Raw genomic sequence first — 18,978 nt, 5'->3', positions numbered from 1 at the left:
ATCACTTCCCACGTAAGCTCATACTGAAACTGATTCACTGGTTGATTTTGTGCAGAAGGATGTTAAAAACCTTAAACATATAATTACACATGGAATTTTATATTAGTATGATTTTACCAACTATAGGTTTAGTAACCTTACATTAATAGAGTATCAGCCCAAAAGTATATCAAGAGAATGACTAGAAAAAATAAGTAATGCACAACTCACCATATTATTATTAGGTAATCATTTGATTACCTAAACTAGCTGCAGCAATCTGATTTTGTAGGTCAGGTTTTCTTGGAAGTCCATCAGGTATTCAGCCTTCCTGCACCTATTTTGTATTAGCATGAAATACTTTTGTAATGCAGCATTTGGGGCAAGTTCCTTACACAGGAGGCAAAAAGCACACGAATCTGGCTCCTCAAGCTGATGCTCAGGTTTCCCATCCTGGTCTTTAGAGGTCACTTTAAAGATTGATTCTTTTTCCTTCTACTACCTTTGCTCATTTCTTCCTTACCACCTGCATTTAAAAACCCACAAAACAGCAAACCTAGAGAACAGCATCTTTGAGTGCAATGTTTCCTGCTTCTTCCTGGTATGAGCAGATCTGTTTGGCCATAAAAACACCCATTAACTTATTCACTGTCTCTTCAGTATCAAACAGAAATGTACAGACAACACTAAATTAAATTAAAAGCTACAAGCTCCAAGGCACAAAACCCTGCTTGGTGTAAGCCAAAAGGCTCATTGGATTGATGTGGTGAGCAGAGAAGGTGCTCAGATGGATGTTTTATAAACTATGTCCTCTTCTTGCAAATCCAGTTACAGAAGGATTGAATAACAGCCTCTCTTATCTAAACACCTGCTGGCACAAGCTCATCCTACCTGGGTTGATTTCCACTGAAAATACAGCAAAGAACATGGATGAAATCAAATCTGGCAGCCCAGAGGTGGGAACAGTGATGAGCAGAGCTGGATTTGCAGAGCTCCTGGGCTGATTTCCAGGGATGTGAAGGGGCTGTCTGTGGAGCAAGGGTGCTTCTCCAGCACAGGCAGGCAGCAAGAAGCCTTGTTAGCAGAAAGGCCAAAATTACTTGTGAGTTACAAGATAAGGTAGTGATTTAAGATTAGCACAAGGTCTGGAGCAGAAACCCTTTTATATTTTGCATGTCCAAATTCAATTACTTCTTTCTCCAGCTGCTCTTGGATCATGTTCTTAACATCCCTGTAGTAGCACTCTAAGCTGGTGAGGTGACAGCTGCATGAGGACATTGGGCATCACTCACTGCCACTTTGATTATAAATGACTGCTGGAAAAAGATCTCCCACATCCCAGATCGGCTTATAGCATCAAATCTACTTTGAAAAAACTATAATGTAGTTAATTAAACTTGCTTTTCCTCCCCATTTCTCTTGCATGAAGTAAGACTTTGATCTACAGCACCAGAAGCCAAAGCTGGGATTCAAAATCCTTCCTTTGGCACCTACCCAGTGTCTTCACATCAAAGCACTGAGCGTGCAACTGCTGTCAGCAAGGTCAGGAGTCAGACTAAAACTGCCATTTCTGAACTGTTAGTCTGGAAAATAGCACATAAATTCTGAGCAGAAGATCTTCTCTGTGTTTATTGTCTTTTACCAAGCTGCAGGAAGCCTTTGTTTTCAACACATGTGAAATGTCAAGGCAGGAAAAAAAAGTGTCTGGAACACTGGGGCTTCATGCAACTGCAGATGGCCAAATAAGCAGCCAGATGTCTGATTTTTACATGGTCCTTTTCAAAACTCGGATGCTGCTATTAAAAAAAAATTATCCAAGAAGGGCTAACATGGTTAACCTGACCTGCAGGAACATGAAGTTAGTTGGAAAGAAAGTTTTAGATGTAACATGCTGTGGCATCAATTTAGGAGTATCAATTTACTATCTCCAACATGTGAACCTGAACACCTACAGCCAATCAAGAAGAAACCAAGAATCTCACCAAACACTATTACCAAAACAATACTTTGCTTTTAATTTGATTCAATTCAAGCAACTTTTCTAATAAGTTAAGTGCTGCTAAAATACACAGCAACCCAAGCATTTCAACAGGTTCTGCATTTCCCTGTCTCTTGAAGATCTGTATAATGGATTTGGACTTTTATTTCCAAAAGGCATTATTGTTACAGAGGAGATATCCAGAAACACCACACATCCATTCTGGGAGAATCCAGCTTCACCCAACTGTGTTCTGGCCAGCAGAGAGCACAGCCTGCCCCAGAGGGAGGTTACCCAACAGGGTGTGGGAAGGAATGAGGACACAAGTCTCTTATCAGGGGCTGAGTTTGGATCATCTCCGAGGTCATTGATGGGTTTGTTCTTCTGAAAGAGGCAATTGTAAGCTGAAATCCATAGGCAGAGGTGCATAAATTTTTAAAACAAAGGTAAACTTCTTCCTTTTCTTCTCTTTCCTAGCTATAGTAAGAAAAACTCAGTCTTGAAACTGGGAATTTGACACCTGTAGCTCTTGTCTATGGTCACAGCTCCCTGTGCAGTCAACCCAGCTCCACCAGTGACACCAGACAGGGAAGTATCCTGCAATCCCGTGCTGTGAACCAGACAGAATGCACCAAGTCCTCACTTGGAAGGGAAATCCTATGGAAGGGACTCAGCAAAGCCACCAGAGGGATCTCCAACTCACTGGAAATCACCCACCTGGGCCCTTGCTCTCCACAGGAGCTGATCAGTGCCAGGGTTATAGAGGGCATGGGGAACAAAGACACCCAAGATCACCCACTGAGCCAGGCTGGGGGGTCTGTTCTAAGCGAGCCCTGATCAGACTTCGTGGTGTTGTGGTCAAACCAGAGGCTGCTGAGAGGTTATGGCTGGCTCCAGGTGGGAACCACAGCCCAGACACCTCCCTCCAGCACCAACGGTGTAGGACCAATACTTAACTGTGCTCAAACCTCACCTTCTTTAAAAAACAAACAAGAAAACCTAGATATGCTGCACGAAGATGAAGAGTCACAAAACGAGGCAGAAGGTGCCACAAGAGCCCATCACTGCAGCCTTTGGTCCTTTTTTGGGTGGACTGGGGGGGAGTGGAAACAAGCTGAGGGCTGATGCTTCACACTGGGGTGTTCAACATCCCCAGCACCAGTTTCTGAGCAGCAGCAATGACACAACACAGCCCTCAAGTGCAGTTTTGCTCTGGTTTATTCTTTATTTCAAAAAATATATTCTGAAAGCAAAAGAATCTTTCAGAAAGCAAGGAAAAACACTGTCAAAGGCAAGAGGATCATTTCAGTGTGCATCACTCCACCCTGCCACCACTGCCTCCCGGGGAGCATCCCAACACTTCCTCAACCTGGCAACAGCAAAAGGCCCCTTTTCCCAGACCTGCCAGACTCAAAGGATTCCCTCACTTCACACGGCCTTGGGTCAGTTGTGCAAGGCCAGTGGGAGGCTGCTTTGTTGGCCCAGTAGCTCCCAACACTGTCAGACACATATTTCACCTGTGCCAGAGCTGCCTGGTCAGGCATGCCATGCCAAGCCATGCTTGAGGAGCTCTGCCAGCAATCATATTCCTGTCCATAAATCCCAATTTTCTCTGTGAGTGGTTGCTGCTTTCTCTTTAGCTGCTTCCTTACACCATGGATTGTGCTGGTACCAACACCCACCTCTTCACCAGCTACACTAGTAACTCCCCATGTCGCTGATAGCATCATTCTAAAGCTGTGTAATGTTAAAAACTTTTAAGAAATAAGAATGAAAACACCAAGAAAATCAAAGTGTTCTTTCAAGACTTTGATTCTTTGATTGTCTAAGACACCTGCAGCAAATCTGTTTTTCTAGGTTAGGTTTCCTTTGACATACATCAGCTGCCCAAGCTCAGTGCAATTATTCTGAATTAGCATAGATCGATTTTGCAGTGCAGCATTTACCTTTACTAAGTTACCATTACAGAGGTCAGCAAAGGTAATTCTGCCTGTCCAGAATCCTGTGCTCTTCCCTCAGAGAAGCTCATTCTCAAGTCCACGTTTTCCATCCTGCTCTTCTAAAGGTTGATTCTTTCCCCTTGCACAAGCCGTGCTCGGAAGTTCCAAATATCCTTCAAAACAAAAATGAGACAAAGAAAAAGCACCTTGAGGGCCAGAAAAAAGTGACCAGGATTTCAGTTTACACAGATGGAAGTAGAGGATTACTTAGTTCTTATCATCTTGCGAAGGTGAAATAAGACCTGGGCACTCCTCTGGGAGAAAACTCCAACTCTGGCTAAAAAAAATCCTTAAAGCTACACAAGAACACAGAGACTTCTCTGGAGTTTGTAAAAACAACTTCATTTCCACTCTGGAGAAGGAGAGAGCCTCACTACACATCCCTTTGGATTTCACCAAGCACCTAAATAACCCCAGGAACTGAAAGCCAAGCAAGCTGTGGCTTTACAGCCATGAAAGATCAGCATGCAAAACACATCTGGGCACCCCACCACACCCAGGCACACTGGAGGGAAACACACAGAACAACACAAAACCACCAAGGGTGAAATGTGGCAGCAGCTCTCTGGCCACAGAGAGCAACAGGCACAACTTTCCCAGGAATCATCCTGGGAAAGGCTGGGAGAAGATCAGAGAAAAGAATGATAAACAATTCTTATTTTCACTTGCTCCACCTGTTGTGAACATGTGGAATGTGTTATGGAGATTTGTTTACCAGAGGGTGGTTTCTTAATTGGCCAATGGTGATGGTGTTTGGATTGAAGGACCAATTGTGTCCACCTGTATTGTGACTGTCTGTAAGGGTGATGGGTTTCTTAATAATTATAGAATAATAAAGTGATTGATCAGCCTCCTGAGAATAATGGAGTCAATGCTAATTAATACCTGGCTGGGGGCCTGCAGTGACAGTGAAAAAGAAAGTTCCCCCCTCCAGAAAGCCCCAGATATTGTAAAACAAGTACATTTTAAAATAAAATTGCTGCTTTTACATCTAGACTTTACTGCCTTGATACTGGCTTTGCACACGCTTGGGAACTGCTGTGGATTAAGATATTCAGAACATTTTCACCCCAGTAACAAGGTTTATTTTTCTTTCAGTGGCTGGATCCCTAAAGAATTCACATTTGCTTTCTATTTTACTCAATGGTCTCAGTTATTCAGCAAGAGTCCATTAGTCCCTTTTTTTTTGAGGCAGATATATATCACTGCTGACAAACCTGCTATAGCCTCAAGTATAAACAATTGATGTGGGATTATATTCAAGCAAAAAAAAATCCATTTGTTATTGTGATCAGATGTGGCTACTTGTTTTAAAAGGAAAATCCACCTACCATTGGTGGGGGGAACTGTAAGAACTGTGGACATAAAAACTGGACAAGCACTGAATTTATTCCAATTTATAGTTTTGAATTCAGGGCAAATGACCACATTTTTTTATTTACAAGCAGAGCTTCTGAAGGCATTTCTGGAGATCATGGGATGTGAAGAGGCTGCCAGTGAACAAGGCATTATGAGGAAAAAGGCCCCAAAAAAGCCTGCCAGTCATCCTCTGAACATCAGGTCCTTCAGTCTGCCAAGCACCTCTGCCTGGTACAGCCTGATCTGCCAAGCTAGGCATAGCAAAGAGCACCAGTGTGCCACAGGAGAGAGTTGGGAAAGGGAACTGACCTGGTTTGTAACAAAGGGCACAGAGCCAAGTCTCACCTTGAGCTCCACTGAAGTTGCATTGTATTTCTTGCAAACCATTTCCTGCAGCTCCTTCTCCAGGTGCTCCTGAGTTGTGTTCTTGACATCAATGTAGTGACACTCAGAGCTGGCAAAGTGGCAGCTGATGCTCTGTGTGAGGAAAGTGGGTGTCACTCACTGTCACACTGACTACAAACAACTGCTGGGAAAAACTCATGCATTCCAGATTGTGGACACATCACTCCTTCCTTACAGATTCCTTACAGACCATGCCAGCAAAACCCTTCCTCCTTACCAAGGGCTCTGGAGAGTGTCCCCTTGGAGGAATACTCTTGCTGCTGACTTCTTTCTCTTGCTCTTCTTCCCTCCCTTCTCCCCCTCACTCCCTCAGCACGAGCTGTACTGCTTGATCTCAGAATATCAGCAGCTGGAGTGGAAACAGGGAGAGTCAGGGCTGGGGCAGACCTGTGTGTGCTCTAAGGGCTCTTAGTTCCTGCACCCCAAGGGTCACAACCCACTTATTTTGAATCCACCAATAAACTGCCACAGGGGCTGAAAGAACAAGCCACACAACAGGCAAACCAAAATAAAAACAGAGCAGCCCATGCTGCAGTGCCTGGATGAATCCCTCCTGAGACAGGACCAGGCCTCCAAAGCAGGGCACTTCTGCCTGTTTCAGTTAAAGAATCATGCATGTTGACAAATCTTTTATAGAAAAATGGGTTGTGCAATCATATAAATAAATATTATTTATTGAATGATGGAGACTCCTGTTATCCAGAGATGGGATACCAAGAAGACAGGGAAAAAAAAAAAGATTTGGTAAAGTCCTGATATCTGGGACAGCTGAAAGGGAACTTTCAGAAAAGCAATTACAGCCAGACAGGCTTTAATTTAAACATAGATTCAACATCTAATTTCTACTCCTGTTCTGTTTTTCTCAAGCAGCTGCACAGCATGCTCTTCTTACAGAAGACAGATGTTTAAAATAAAATAATAAATAATCAAGAGAGTGCTGAAGTATATTAGGAAGATAAAAACTCTTTAAAACATTCATCCACATATTCATGAACTGAGAAAGGACTCAAAGGGGATGGGGATAAAAGTAGAGGGATAGTTGGATAATTTATTTTTTTTAATCAATATTATAAAAAAATTATATCAAGAGATGTTTTCCTACCTTTCGAAAACCTGATGTCCTGTTTATCCCAGAGCCATGAATGAGCAGGGGATGGAAGAACACTGTGTCTCCCTTCTCCATGACAAGGTGAACCTTGGGAATCTTCTCATCCTCATCAAGCAGCCCATGGAAAAGTTTGTTGGTTTTACCCTAGGAAAGAAAAGGCTGAACTGAAATCACTCAGTTAGGATTAGAGGAAGTGCTGATTCTCAGAGCACAGCAGGGAGAGCTATGGATCTGCTTTCCCCTGGAGAGAATATTCCACATGCCAAGCTAAAAATCTGACTATTGCCTACTAGTCCTTCTACCTCAAGCCTCACATACAGAAAAATGATACTTTCTGTATTTTCTGCAACTGGACTTGGACAAAGACATTCTCAGCTGGAGAGAACAGAGAAGAGCACTGGGAAAGCCCACAAGGGTGGCCTGATGCCACTGCTGGAGTCCAGCCTCCTTCTCCTGGTATAACCATCACCAATGACAGGCCAGGCCTGCCAGGAAACACATACTCTTAAGAGGAAGATATCACTGGGTATTTTATTCCTTTTATTCCATCCAGCTGGTTACTGTCACGCTTCTCTTTGGGACAGTACACATGCTACCAGGCAGGAACGAGTTGATAGGAGGAGACAGAGCCCTCACACTTGGCAAGGGCAGTGGAAAATGTTGGCATGTGTTTATACTGTCATGCCACAACGTGCTGGACATTTTCCAGGTGAAGGTGGGAACAGAGGCAAATCCACCCTTGTCACATGGAGTGAGGTCACCCACAAAACTCTCTCCCAAATCAATGTCAGTATGTAAGAAAAATGTAAGAAAAAAAAAAATCATGGAAAACCTCAGCTCTGACCTGCACATGCTCCCCCTACAGTGAGTCCTTCCCAGCCAAAACACACCCCCTTCCTAAGCCCTCCACGACTCCCTACCTCCCACTGTGGATAACCATGAGGCTTCAGGGCTGTCCTGTGTGTCCCTGGCTGCACGTGCAGGCAGCCATTGTCCTGGTGAGCCCTCTCCATGGCGGTCCAGGCGCACACGATGCGGGACGCGGGCCGGAAGGGGAAATAGTGCAGGTCCTGATGCATGGGGTGCAGGAAGGTCTGCTGGTCTGCAACACAGACAGAAACCTCCAGCCTCGCCAATGTGACACAGCCTTCTCCTTCTTTTCAACCACCGTGGCACATCCTAAGGATGCTGGAGACACCTGGTGTACTCAGTGCCTGCTCCAGCCCAGCCACGGAAGCCAAGCCAAGCTGCCATCCCAGCCCAAAATGGACCATGGTGGTGGCTCCTGGGTCACACAGTGAAAGCTGCTCAGCTCTGTGACCCCTCAGAAGGCTCCTTTTGCTGGCCTTTACCACCAGCACACATTTTTCATCACTCATTTTGGCTGCTCTCCAGTTTTGAGATCTTTAACCAGCACAGAGTTGCACAAACCTCCTGAGCACAAGGACCTTCCAACAGCTGTGCTCTCTGCAGGCACTGGATGTACTGCTGTGATGCAAGCAGAACCAACCCTGTCTGTGCTGCACCTTGCTCATGTTTATTTAGCTTTTTCTTTAAAAGAGGGGAAAAAAATCTCATTTATGGACTGCAGCCTCCACAGAGAGTCTCTGCCCTAGAGGATCTCTTCCATGAAGCCTAAACATAAATAAATATTCTTGAAGTTTTGCTTATTATTTTTTCCCCTATGGAAATGAAACATCATCCACACCAGAAGAGCCTTTTATATATAATTTATATACTTATTTTGCCATTGATTTTGTTCCTTAAATAGATACAGTTAGGATATTTCTACTTGTCTCATTTGCCATACTATTTAGACTTTGTGCAGCCTCAAAAACTCTCCTGTGTTTTCTTATCTTGTCTCATTAAACCAAGGCAAAAGGAAAACAAACTATCACCAAAATGGCTTTGTAAATTTTCAATGTTATTTGGGTTTAATTTTTTTACAGTTTTTCTAAAATACTAAGTTCAATTCTGGCATGCACACAATATTTCATCCATTTTCCACTAACCCAAGTTTTCCTTACCAGAATCTGGAAGTTTATTTATCAGCATGGTGTGCATTGCCATGATGTTTGGCCCTGTGAAGCACTCAACATATTTGAGGATCTACAAAGACAAAAACATTAGGAAAAGAAATAAGAAACATGAAAAACAAGAAGAAACATTGCTGAGGAAGCACTGGGGGCTGGATGTTTGGCTGAGGACAAGGGTACAGGAGGAGGAGGTTGGGAAGGATGGAGGGATGCAGGACAGGAGGCAGGATCTGGCTTGGCACACAAATGGGAATGGTGGGAGGAGGCCAAGAGGAAGATGGTGCTGCAGGCTGCTGAGAAGGGTGGAAAAGATGGGGAGGGTACTCCCACAGAGCTGTATCTGCCGCACAAATTTTGGCTGCAAGGCTGGACCTTCCCAGGAACAGATGTTTGCCTGAATAAAACACACAGAACATGTGGCTGATCTGCCCCTCCAGCCTGGCATGCTTTGGCCAAGTCACATTCCTGACTGGCTCCAGACCAGGGGCAGAGCAGCACTGCTTTAAGTCTTCTGCCCCAACCTCCATCCATCCCCTGCTCATGCAGAACACTCTTAAAGGCTGACTTATCTTCCTTCCTCACTTGTGTGTTTATGGGAGTGACCTTCAGGGTCAGATACCTCCACACAGGCTCTTCCACCAACACCAGCACCCTTTGTTTGTTTTACCTCAGGCAGAGTGCAGTATCTGAACAGCTCTTCATCTTCCTGGAAGTCCTGCACTTTATTAACCACGCTTTCAGACTGACCAAACTGGGATTTCCGCGACTCATCCTTCATAATCATAACTCCTGGTGGCTTCACCTCTCTTTTGCAGATCCTGGTGAACTCCTTCCTGCAAACCAGAGGGAACATCCATGTTGGAAGAACCCAACGACCTCCAGCTCCCCAGAGCTCCCCCCAGCCCGTCAGGCAGTGCCTGTACCTGAAGCGCTCGATGTCCTGGTCAGACACGAGGTTCCTGATGAGCAGGTACCCATTGTCCTCATAGAACTGCCTCTGCTCCGTGCTCAGCACATCATTGTCCAGGGTGTAGCTGGGACACAAGGGACACGTTAACCACACCTAGTGACCAACACGTGTGCTTGGGGGGAATGTAAGAACTGAAATGAGGGATGTGCGACTCCAGGGGCTCTCCAAATTGCATTGCTGTGGGTGACAGAGCCTGTGCCTATGGCTGTCAGCTCCAGCTGCAGGCAGGCCTAGAGACCCTCTGGTTTTGGTTACAATGCATTCTATACTTTTCTTTGCTGAGCATCTTAATACAGTAGAACCAATCTATACCTTAACTTTTATCTACAGCCTGTCATAACTACTATAACTACCATATTCATGTTACTGTTCTCCAATCACTAACAGTTAGTACATTACAGTTTAAGGTAGAAGTTGTTTTTCAGTTTTCTTGCAGTGGAAAATTCTGAGACCTTTTTTCTACTTGCAACTTTGCTGACTTGTTTGCCTGTGCTATCTTTCTGCTTGGTAAAAACATCTTTTTTGAGGTGGCTTTATCCTTTGCTCCAAGCCATAAAAACCCCTTCTAACTAACACACCCTTTGCCTCCTTGCTTATCCATAATTCTTTTCTTCTACATCAAAACTTGCTTCCATCTCTATTCCTTCATCAGACTCTACATTTAAAAATCTTTCTGCTAAGCACACATATCTGTGAGACTTTCTTGTCGAACTTTCATCCTTCCCAAAAGGAGAAGAAAGAGCTGAGCTCTGAAGGTTGTTTTGCTTTTATCTCTACCAAGGAAGATGGAGCTTACCTAAACCTCCCTGAATGAGGAGCAACACTGACTTGCGCTGAAGTAGGAATGCTTATCTGGGGTGGGAATTAAGGAATATACAATCAAGCAAAATAGAACACTATCAACAGGTATGAGTCCTCGATCCTACAGTGCTGTTCATCTTAAAGGCAGGTGCTGTGCTGGACACTCAATCCACCTTCTTCATTTTGCTTCCATAATAATAAATTATAATAAGAAATATTCTATAAATGAAAATAATCTAAAACAATAAAGCAATAGGAGTAAACCTGAGGTTTCATGTTCTCATACAGTATTGCAAACCCTCACCATCTCTCCAATTACTGCAGAGATCAGGTCCCTTCCAAATGACAGGGATAGCAAGAAGAGAGGAGAGCTTTAGGCTTATCCTCCACTTCAAGCCATTTCAACAGGTTTTAAAAAAGCTTTTTTTTCTCTTATGCAGAGACACATTCTCATCAACAGGGCAATTAAACCCCACTTGCTAAAGAAGCCTCACAAGAGCTTTATGCATGGTACTGAAGTGTCATCCGTAACAAAAATGAGCATTCTCATGCTGATCTTTCGGTCTGCACATGCATGTTTGCTTCAGGGTTTTGTGAAAACCAATGACTTTCCTTTACTGCTCATAAAACCATGAACGCTTTGGGAATGAGAAATAAAGTTTCATCACAGCAGTTGTGTCCCCACACCAGGAAGCTTCAAGAGTCACATACAGTGGAAGAAGAACAACTCATGCAAAAATGTGCGGCACAAATGATGAGCCAGAGGGAGGAAAAGGTGCTGGGAACTGGATGGAAGACAGAGAGAAGAACATGGGGGACCTGCTGCCACAGCAGGTCCCAGAGCAAGGAATCCCCCAACTGAGGGCACCAGTGCTCCACACACCACATTTCAGGCCTAATTTCAGTGAATATGGGACTCCTGATCATTCAGGCTCCTAAATGTCCACAGACAGTTGATGGAGACACAGGCACAGGCTGAACCCCAGCATGGGACCCTCCCCGGCACCTCCACCTCCCCAACGGGGGGACAGCAGACAAGTCCACCCAGTGCTGGACTCCATTTCAGCACCTTCCTCCCAGGCTTTGTAGTGCCTTTTCCTCTCACTGGTTTTCCTCTTGACACTTGACAACATTCAGAGGACAAGTCTGGGCTGCCTGGACAACCAAAACCACGAGGTATAGATATTAAAACAAAACTAGTGAACTGATGTACCACTTGATGTATCAAATAAATCATTCTTATTAGTCTGTAATTTACTTTACCCACACACCTTTCTTGCTCCAGCCCAGCCTAGTCGGTTTTGGTCCAAAGCTATTTGCATGACCCAGATTTAAACACAAACAGGTTGTGCAGCATCTCTCCTTACTTCCTGTGTGTTACAACCAGGGTGTTTTTCCTATAATTTATTCCTAATTTTGTGTTCCTACTTGTGTTATGCCAGTCTGAGTCAACAACTATCCATCTGCCTTCATATTTTTAATCGATTTGAGGACTTCTACATCCTCTTTGATCACGTCCTCTTCTATGTATTATAATTGAGAGGTAACTTGTCAGCATTCTGCTCTGTGAAAAAGCTTTTGTTTTAAAAGCAACATTTATGACAACAGCTTTAAAAATAATCTCAGCAAGCATACTCCACTTAACTTTTGGAAGCATGGGACACATCAACACAAAAACTTATTTCTACCCGGGTTTCCTTTGCTTTATGTTGGCAGCCTCCAACATTTCCACCTCGGTTCCCACTCACAAACCAAACCTTGATGTTTTTCCTGCTGCTGCTCTACCAGTCCAGTCTGTACCTTTCAGCGAAATCTGTGACTTGCCGTGCACCTTCTAAGTCATGCGGAGTTGAATCTCTGGGAGGAGAATTGGCTGCAGGGAAGCCTCTGGCTCGGTGCTGGGGGGCACGGACGAGATCCACATCCCAGCTCCCCACAGCCTGCGGGGCTGAAGCTCAGGGAGAGACTCTGGGGTGGGTCAGGTACTGACCCCCAAATTCCAGTCGGGGCTGCCAGGAAGTGCTGTCCTCCAGCAGCAGGACACAGGGCAGGATCGCCCTGTGTGTCCCTGCCAGCCCGGTGTCCCTGTCGGACACAGCACGGGCCCACAAGGGCGCGGGGAACGAGGGGCAAAGAGCGCCGGGCTGGGGGAAGCGGAGTCCCGACCCACGGGGGGCCAAAGCGCTGCTGCTGCCCCATCCCGATCCCACAGCAGAAGGATACAGGAGCCGGGGCCGCTGCCAGCCGCGGGGAGAGGTGCCGCAGGATGGTGTCCAGCCGGGCCGCCGAGCGCTCCCCGAGCTGCTCCCCGAGCCGCTCCATGACGCCCGGGCGGCCTCAGCGCTGTCCCGGCCGGGGCGGAGCCGGGGCCGCCGCATGCTCAGAGCCCCGGTCAGCAGGCAGGCACGGGACGGCGGTGGGAAGGGCCTGAGGGAAGCAGGGCGGAACCGGGAGCCCTCAGAGCCCGGATGCTGGCGGGCTCCGCGGTGTGGTGGGTGTGCGGGGCGGGAGGCGGCCGTGAGGGACCCGGCGCCCTCAGAGCGCCGGAGCCGCGGGCCGGCAGCTCCCCCGGGGAAAGGGCCTGAGGGAGGCCAGGCCGGGCATGCGGAGAGCTTGGAATTTTCTGTGCAGATTTCTTTATGTTCGTCCTCCCGCTTCCCCTCATTTTCCCGTTCTGTGCCAGCAGTGAATTTCATCAGCCCCGTGTGGAGAGCAGCGCTTGGCACAATGCACTCCTGAGGCCGGCACGGATCGATGCCTTATCTCCCGTCTCTAAGGAGACGGTCAGAGTTCGCCTCATTCCTCCATGAAAACGTTCGGAGAGATTCTTGTGGCCCCAGTGTGAAAACAGATCTCACACCTGCCGGGTCGTCCATAAAGCCCTTGCTCATGAGCAGTCCAGGCCGTGTTCCCTAAGAGGCACCATCTCAAGTCTTTTGTAGCTCCAGGCAGGCCCATGATGACAGAATGTGCAGCAAAATTCTGCTTACAGCTGCTTTAGGAAGTTCAACTCCCCTTTTGCAACAGGTTTTGCTGGAATCTGGACTGACATGTTGGTAGATCAAAAACTCAGCTGTCAATACACTAAGCTTCCTGTTAGTGCTGCAGATGAACAGAAGCCAAGGCATGGGTAGGAAGGGTTTCTGTACATAACCTGTATCCTGGAAGCTGGCTCTCTTTAAAACTCAGTGGCAAAACTCCCATTATTTAAATAAACTACAGCAGGTTTACCAACTGCTCTGGTCTGTGGCACATGTGTGTTTATGGCTCTTACAGTATGCTTGGTGGAGTCACTCCAGGGACCTAACAGAACAGGCTGTTCACGGAAACGGGACAAACAAGGTTGGGAACCCTGGAAAAAACCCTCTCTAAACGATTTTGTGTAGTCACAAAGGCAAGAGTACAGGCACTGTGAAAGTACAACAGCAGCAGCAGTGACAGCACCCTTCATTGCCAATAAAATCAGACCTTTGACTCCTGAGCCATAGGAAAACTCTTAGTCATAGGAAAACAGAAAGTTAATAAAAGTCCCTCAAATCAAACTAGTGAGGGGGAGCAGGGAAAAAAAGCAACTAGAGTAATAGCTTTATTACTGAACTCCTAATTATAACTGCATTGAAAGGCCTATATATAATTTAGATCTATGCTGCAATTGCTTTCACAATCCAAACTGAAACAGGAACCTCAATAAATCTCATGTGTTGCAAAGTTTAGGTAAAAGCCCTGTCAAAAAGATGAAGCAGAATAATACTACACATGCCTATTGCAGCATGGACCTGTTTGCAATGTAGATATTTCTTCCACAGGTACATGTTTGACAGCATCTTATGCAAAGGTGTCTTTCATACCTGTAAAAAATGAATAAAAAGTAGGAATTTGGCTGTACTGATTACTTAAGATGCTTTTATATACACATAATACACACGTACATAAATGTATATAGAATCATAGAACATCCTGAGTTGGAAAGGACCCACAAGAACCATCAGTCCTACTCCTGAAGTCCAGCACAACACAAGCAAAGAATCCCACCCTGTGCCCGAGAATGTTGTCCAAAGGCTTCTTGAACTTTGTCAGCCTTCTTGGTTGTGACCTTCTTGGTCTGTGACCACTTCCTGGGGAGCCTGTCCCAGTGCCCAACCATCCTCTGGATGAAGAACCCTTTCCCAATATATGCATTTTTAAACAAGAAGAGCCTCCAAAAACCCTAATATCTCTGTGCATTAAATACCATTATTCCTTTACACAAAGCCTCTCTGGTGATCTCCATACCAGTGACTCCCATGTCACTGGACTGCCCTGGTGTATTCTACCACACAGCAAAGAATTGAGGACACCCTGCCCACCTTGGCAGGAGCAGCGGGTGGCTGAGGTCATTGCCCTGTATTTGTACCCTCCTGCTGAGGGACAGAACTTTAACGCAACAAAAGATCGATCTGGCACTGCCGGCACCACACAGTGACACGGAGGCTGCTGGTGGTGTAGCTACACCCCCTGGAATTAGAAGTGTGTGGAAACCTAAAAAAAATCCCATCCTTTGCATTTTACCAGTCCAGAGTGAATAATTTTCAAATCCATTGATAAGCATCGCTGAAATACAGGCTGAATGTCATGAACACAGTAAAAGAAACAAGGCAGAAATTTTCTTTGTTAAGGAAACTGATGGTGGCATTAATCATTGTATTAAAATGGATGGCATTTAAGAGAGGCTGTGTCTTTTGCAAAGTACTTTTACAGCTATGTCTGTCAGTTTCCTGAATTTTATAGAACATTTTTATACAGATGGTTTGCATTTGGCTTTTTGTTTTAATGTTTTCTGTTCATTAAATCACAAAACTAATAAAACCTAAACGATTGAGATTCTTCCAGCAGCACAGGAACATTCCTAATGCACAGTCTTATAATTTAATAAGCATCTCAATTGACTATTAAAATCCACATTATGATCAGAACTGTAATTCCAAAGATGAGGTCTTCTGAAAGCTTAATTTACTGTGGTGAGAAGTGGCAGCTGCTCCAACTCAGCAAAATTAGCTTTTTTAACTGAGATGCCAGGGAAAACAGATGTTGATGAGACAATAACAACAAAATCCACCACCAACGTGCAGGTTCATTTCTCATCACCAGAAGAGTCAAGAAGGACTTATATGGATGGTAGAAGGGAAAAGGAGGGAAAGGGAGCTATGGATTAATCAGAGAACAAAACAAGGGGCATAGTGACAAAGGACATGCAAAGGATCAAGGGTCTTGATGACTTCTCTGCCTTGGGCTTTGCTTTAGTTCCTGCCCTCTGCTGAATTCCAAGCTTTGGCCAACCCTTATCCTAAGGAGGAGCTACTGCCAGGTTTCTCTGCAGCTGTCCCAAACGTCTCAGCTGGGGATGCCCACCCATTCCTTATTGACACATCCCTTTGGAAATACCAGAGACAGCTGGACCCACCAGTGCTCTGAGCAGAGTGTAAGAGCCCCAGTTGTGGTTCGCTCTTCAGTGCCAGTGAGCCAGAAAGGAGAAGTCTCCCTCACTGATATGTTGCTCTTACTGATGTCCACAGCTCCCAAAAGGGTTCCCATTCTCCCTCATGAGCACCCAGCTGGGAAAAACACCTAGCAAAGGGCTGAACAAGAGGGTATTTTATTACCTTTCCTCTTTTCAAGCACCAGTCACAGGGGTTGCAATCACATCTCATGGTCAGAATGCAGACATGAACTCAGGTGGCTCTTCCCAACTGTTCACCTGACTTTCAGTGAAAAATCAGTGGAGCACTAAATATCACCCACCATGCTCACCCAGCTCAGGTTTGCTGCCCTCTCACTGCAGCAGTCACATTTCATTATCTCATTATTAGAAAAGCTTTAATCCTGAATTTAGAGCAGAATATGAAATCCAAAAATACCTAAGAAAAAGAGCCAAACTATTCTGGCTTTATATACTGCCACAGATTTAAAGTGTTTTTTTTCCCTGATGTGGGGGAAAGCAAAATGCTGAGGAAAACAACAGGCTAAAGAGCAACAACTGTTACAAACTTTCCAAAAATATATCCTACTTATCAAATGTGTTGATTGGCCTAGTGAATATTTTGATTATTAAATGCTTTCTTTTCAAAGAAAGATAGTTTTTTTTCCTCCACTCTTTTCACAACTTGGATGGAGTTCTGCAAGTAGGAATGGGAGCTAGTGCATGCAGAGATTCCTGCGTATGCAAACAAAGTACATTATGTTTGTATAAATGACGTGGCTACTAAAAACAGCTGTTCATTGTGCTTTCTCACAGCTTTTTGACAGCAGCATCTCCAAACCCCTTTCATTTAAGAAGAATCTATAAGCGTCTTGCTTAATGGTGAAGGATTTAGGACTTGCCAGTCCCTTACAATATACCCTCCTACAGCTAACTGGGATCTACAATCTCTGATTTAACAAAACAAGTCATAAAACTTTGTCAACCAAGGTGATGCTCGCAGAGGACTTCCCAAGTTATCATCACCCGCTCAGCGGCACACCAGGAAGCGCTTTGGGATGTAAATTCCAGCCATCAGGAAGCACTGGGAGAGAGGTTTTTAAATCGGCTCACCCGAGGGGTTTTCCTCGTAGCTGCCTCCAGCGGCCGCGACAGGAAATCTTCCTCCTCAAGTCCAGAGAAAAGCAGCCTCCTTCAGACAGCTTCCCTTGGGGATGGACCTTCTGCCATTCCGGGCACGTCCAGGCAAGGACAAGCGTCGGTTTCACACCTGGCTGATGAACCGATTATCAAAATGAGTGAAAAATCCCAACAGCATCGACCGACAGGGACCTGCTTCTGCCGGAGGGGAATTGACACACATCCAGCGCCAGTTTCAACTACAACTGACCTTTCTGCATGCACTCCTATGCAGAAGGAATCAACTGTTCTGTGCCCATTTGATCTACTTAGGGCTTTTTTAAACTAAAATAACCTATATAGATGCAGTCTTGCCCACGACCATAGAGAAAATGAACAGAACAAACATCACAAAACAGCAGGGAAAAAAAAAAAAAATTAAAACAGTATTTTCTGCACAGCTGGTTTTTGATACTTTATTTTCAGAACTGCCATGAACAACCTAAGTTTTTGAGGGTTTTTTCTCAAAGCAAAGTCAAAAACTTGGTTACTGCTTTGAGGTTTTTGTGGTGAACCCACAACTCTCAGACTTCTTTTCCAGGAAAAGGAGCATGAGGGACTATGTGGTTTAAGCCATTCACAAGAGGGGAATTAAAAAAAAAACATTCTAGCTTTGCAAAAGGTGTCTGTTAAAAACACTACTGAGTGGAAAGAAGATGAGCCAAGGTTTGCCAGAGATGCCATTAGAGGAAGACTGGAAATTTAAACCGTGCACGATGCAAGACTTGATCTGACCCAGTAACTCGTTTTTTATAGATGGAAGCCTTTGTAATTCTTGCTGCAGTAACAATTATCCAAGATTTTCTTCTTGCTGGTCTGAGTATCAAGGAGCAAATTCCAGAACGTGGGAGAAGCTTCAGGAGCGGGTTCAGCGCAGTTCAGGACAGCAGGGAGTGTCTGGGCAGAGCGGGGTCAGCGCTGAGGCTGCTGCAAGGGGCAGCTCCCCGTGCTGGCTGGGCAAACAGGGGCTCCAGCATCCCCTCCACGAGCCCTCCTCTTGCTGACAGCAGGCACAGCAGCACTTGCAGGGGAAACAATTCAAAATGTTGCAGGCTTGGTGCTGGTAAGTAAAATAAACAAAATCAAGTGGGTAATATACTTGGAGATAACCTACTTGCCCTCAGCTTTACTCGAGGTTACCACTGGACATCACAGCTTGGAGAACTGATTCAAGGAGTGATCACAATTATCAATATAATCACACATGCAATATAATTTTTAAAAATTAGGATTTCTCCTCTTTCTAGTGAATAATTCAGATAGGAATCAAAAAAGTTCATGCACTTATACAAGAGCAATAAAAAAAATTAAATATTTATTTTGAATAACAAGCTTAAGTTCAAGCTGCATTGTTGGCAATGTTGGTTTTAAACACAGATCACAAAAGCGTGCAGAAAATTGTATTGAGCCAAGAACAAAATAATACTAAGAATTATACTAAACAGCTGCTGATTTTAAAGAAACAAAAAAGGCTTGTAATCACTATACAAAATATAAAATGTATTAAACACTACCATCCACAGAACAGAGGTTTATTTTAGTTTGATTATATTTAAAAATTATTTGTGTAGTTATTTATATAGTGAATTGTAAATGAATATTATACAGTAACCTCCTTTTGGTCTGCAAAACCTTTGTTGCACTATAGCACATCCAATCACGTTGCAAAAAAAAAAAAAAAGAAGATTTATTTGTCCTTACTATCAAT

At 44.7% G+C, this 18,978-nt stretch overlaps 1 protein-coding gene across 1 annotated transcript; it reads right to left on the bottom strand.

Annotated features, from left to right (window-relative positions):
• Positions 1-3,858: 3,858 nt before the first annotated feature.
• On the bottom strand, positions 3,859-13,050 carry PHYH (phytanoyl-CoA 2-hydroxylase). The gene is made up of 9 exons (XM_030960080.1): positions 12,860-13,050; positions 10,632-10,687; positions 9,789-9,899; positions 9,533-9,698; positions 8,857-8,938; positions 7,750-7,931; positions 6,824-6,973; positions 5,662-5,793; positions 3,859-4,070 (listed from the first exon to the last, which is right to left on the bottom strand). Exons 1-9 carry the CDS (start codon positions 12,956-12,958, stop codon positions 4,017-4,019), a joined length of 1,032 nt encoding a protein of 343 aa, XP_030815940.1. The 5' UTR covers positions 12,959-13,050; the 3' UTR covers positions 3,859-4,016.
• Positions 13,051-18,978: the final 5,928 nt, after the last annotated feature.

Source organism: Camarhynchus parvulus, chromosome 1A (assembly GCF_901933205.1).
Source record: "Camarhynchus parvulus chromosome 1A, STF_HiC, whole genome shotgun sequence".
In the NCBI taxonomy this organism is placed as follows: domain Eukaryota; kingdom Metazoa; phylum Chordata; class Aves; order Passeriformes; family Thraupidae; genus Camarhynchus; species Camarhynchus parvulus.
This window is presented reverse-complemented; position numbering and strand designations above follow the sequence as displayed.

What these genes read in the sequence shown, in the direction of transcription:
- PHYH (XM_030960080.1), bottom strand. Translation starts at nt 12,958, where the DNA reads ATGGAGCGGCTCGGGGAGCAGCTCGGGGAGCGCTCGGCGGCCCGGCTG. An exon ending in TGGCAGCGGCCCCGGCTCCT is followed by an intron (nt 10,688 to 12,859) that starts GTATCCTTCTGC and finishes TTCCCACCCCAG; the next exon opens with ATAAGCATTCCTACTTCAGC. An exon ending in CAACTTCAGTGGAGCTCAAG is followed by an intron (nt 4,071 to 5,661) that starts GTGAGACTTGGC and finishes TTTGTTTTGAAG; the next exon opens with GATATTTGGAACTTCCGAGC.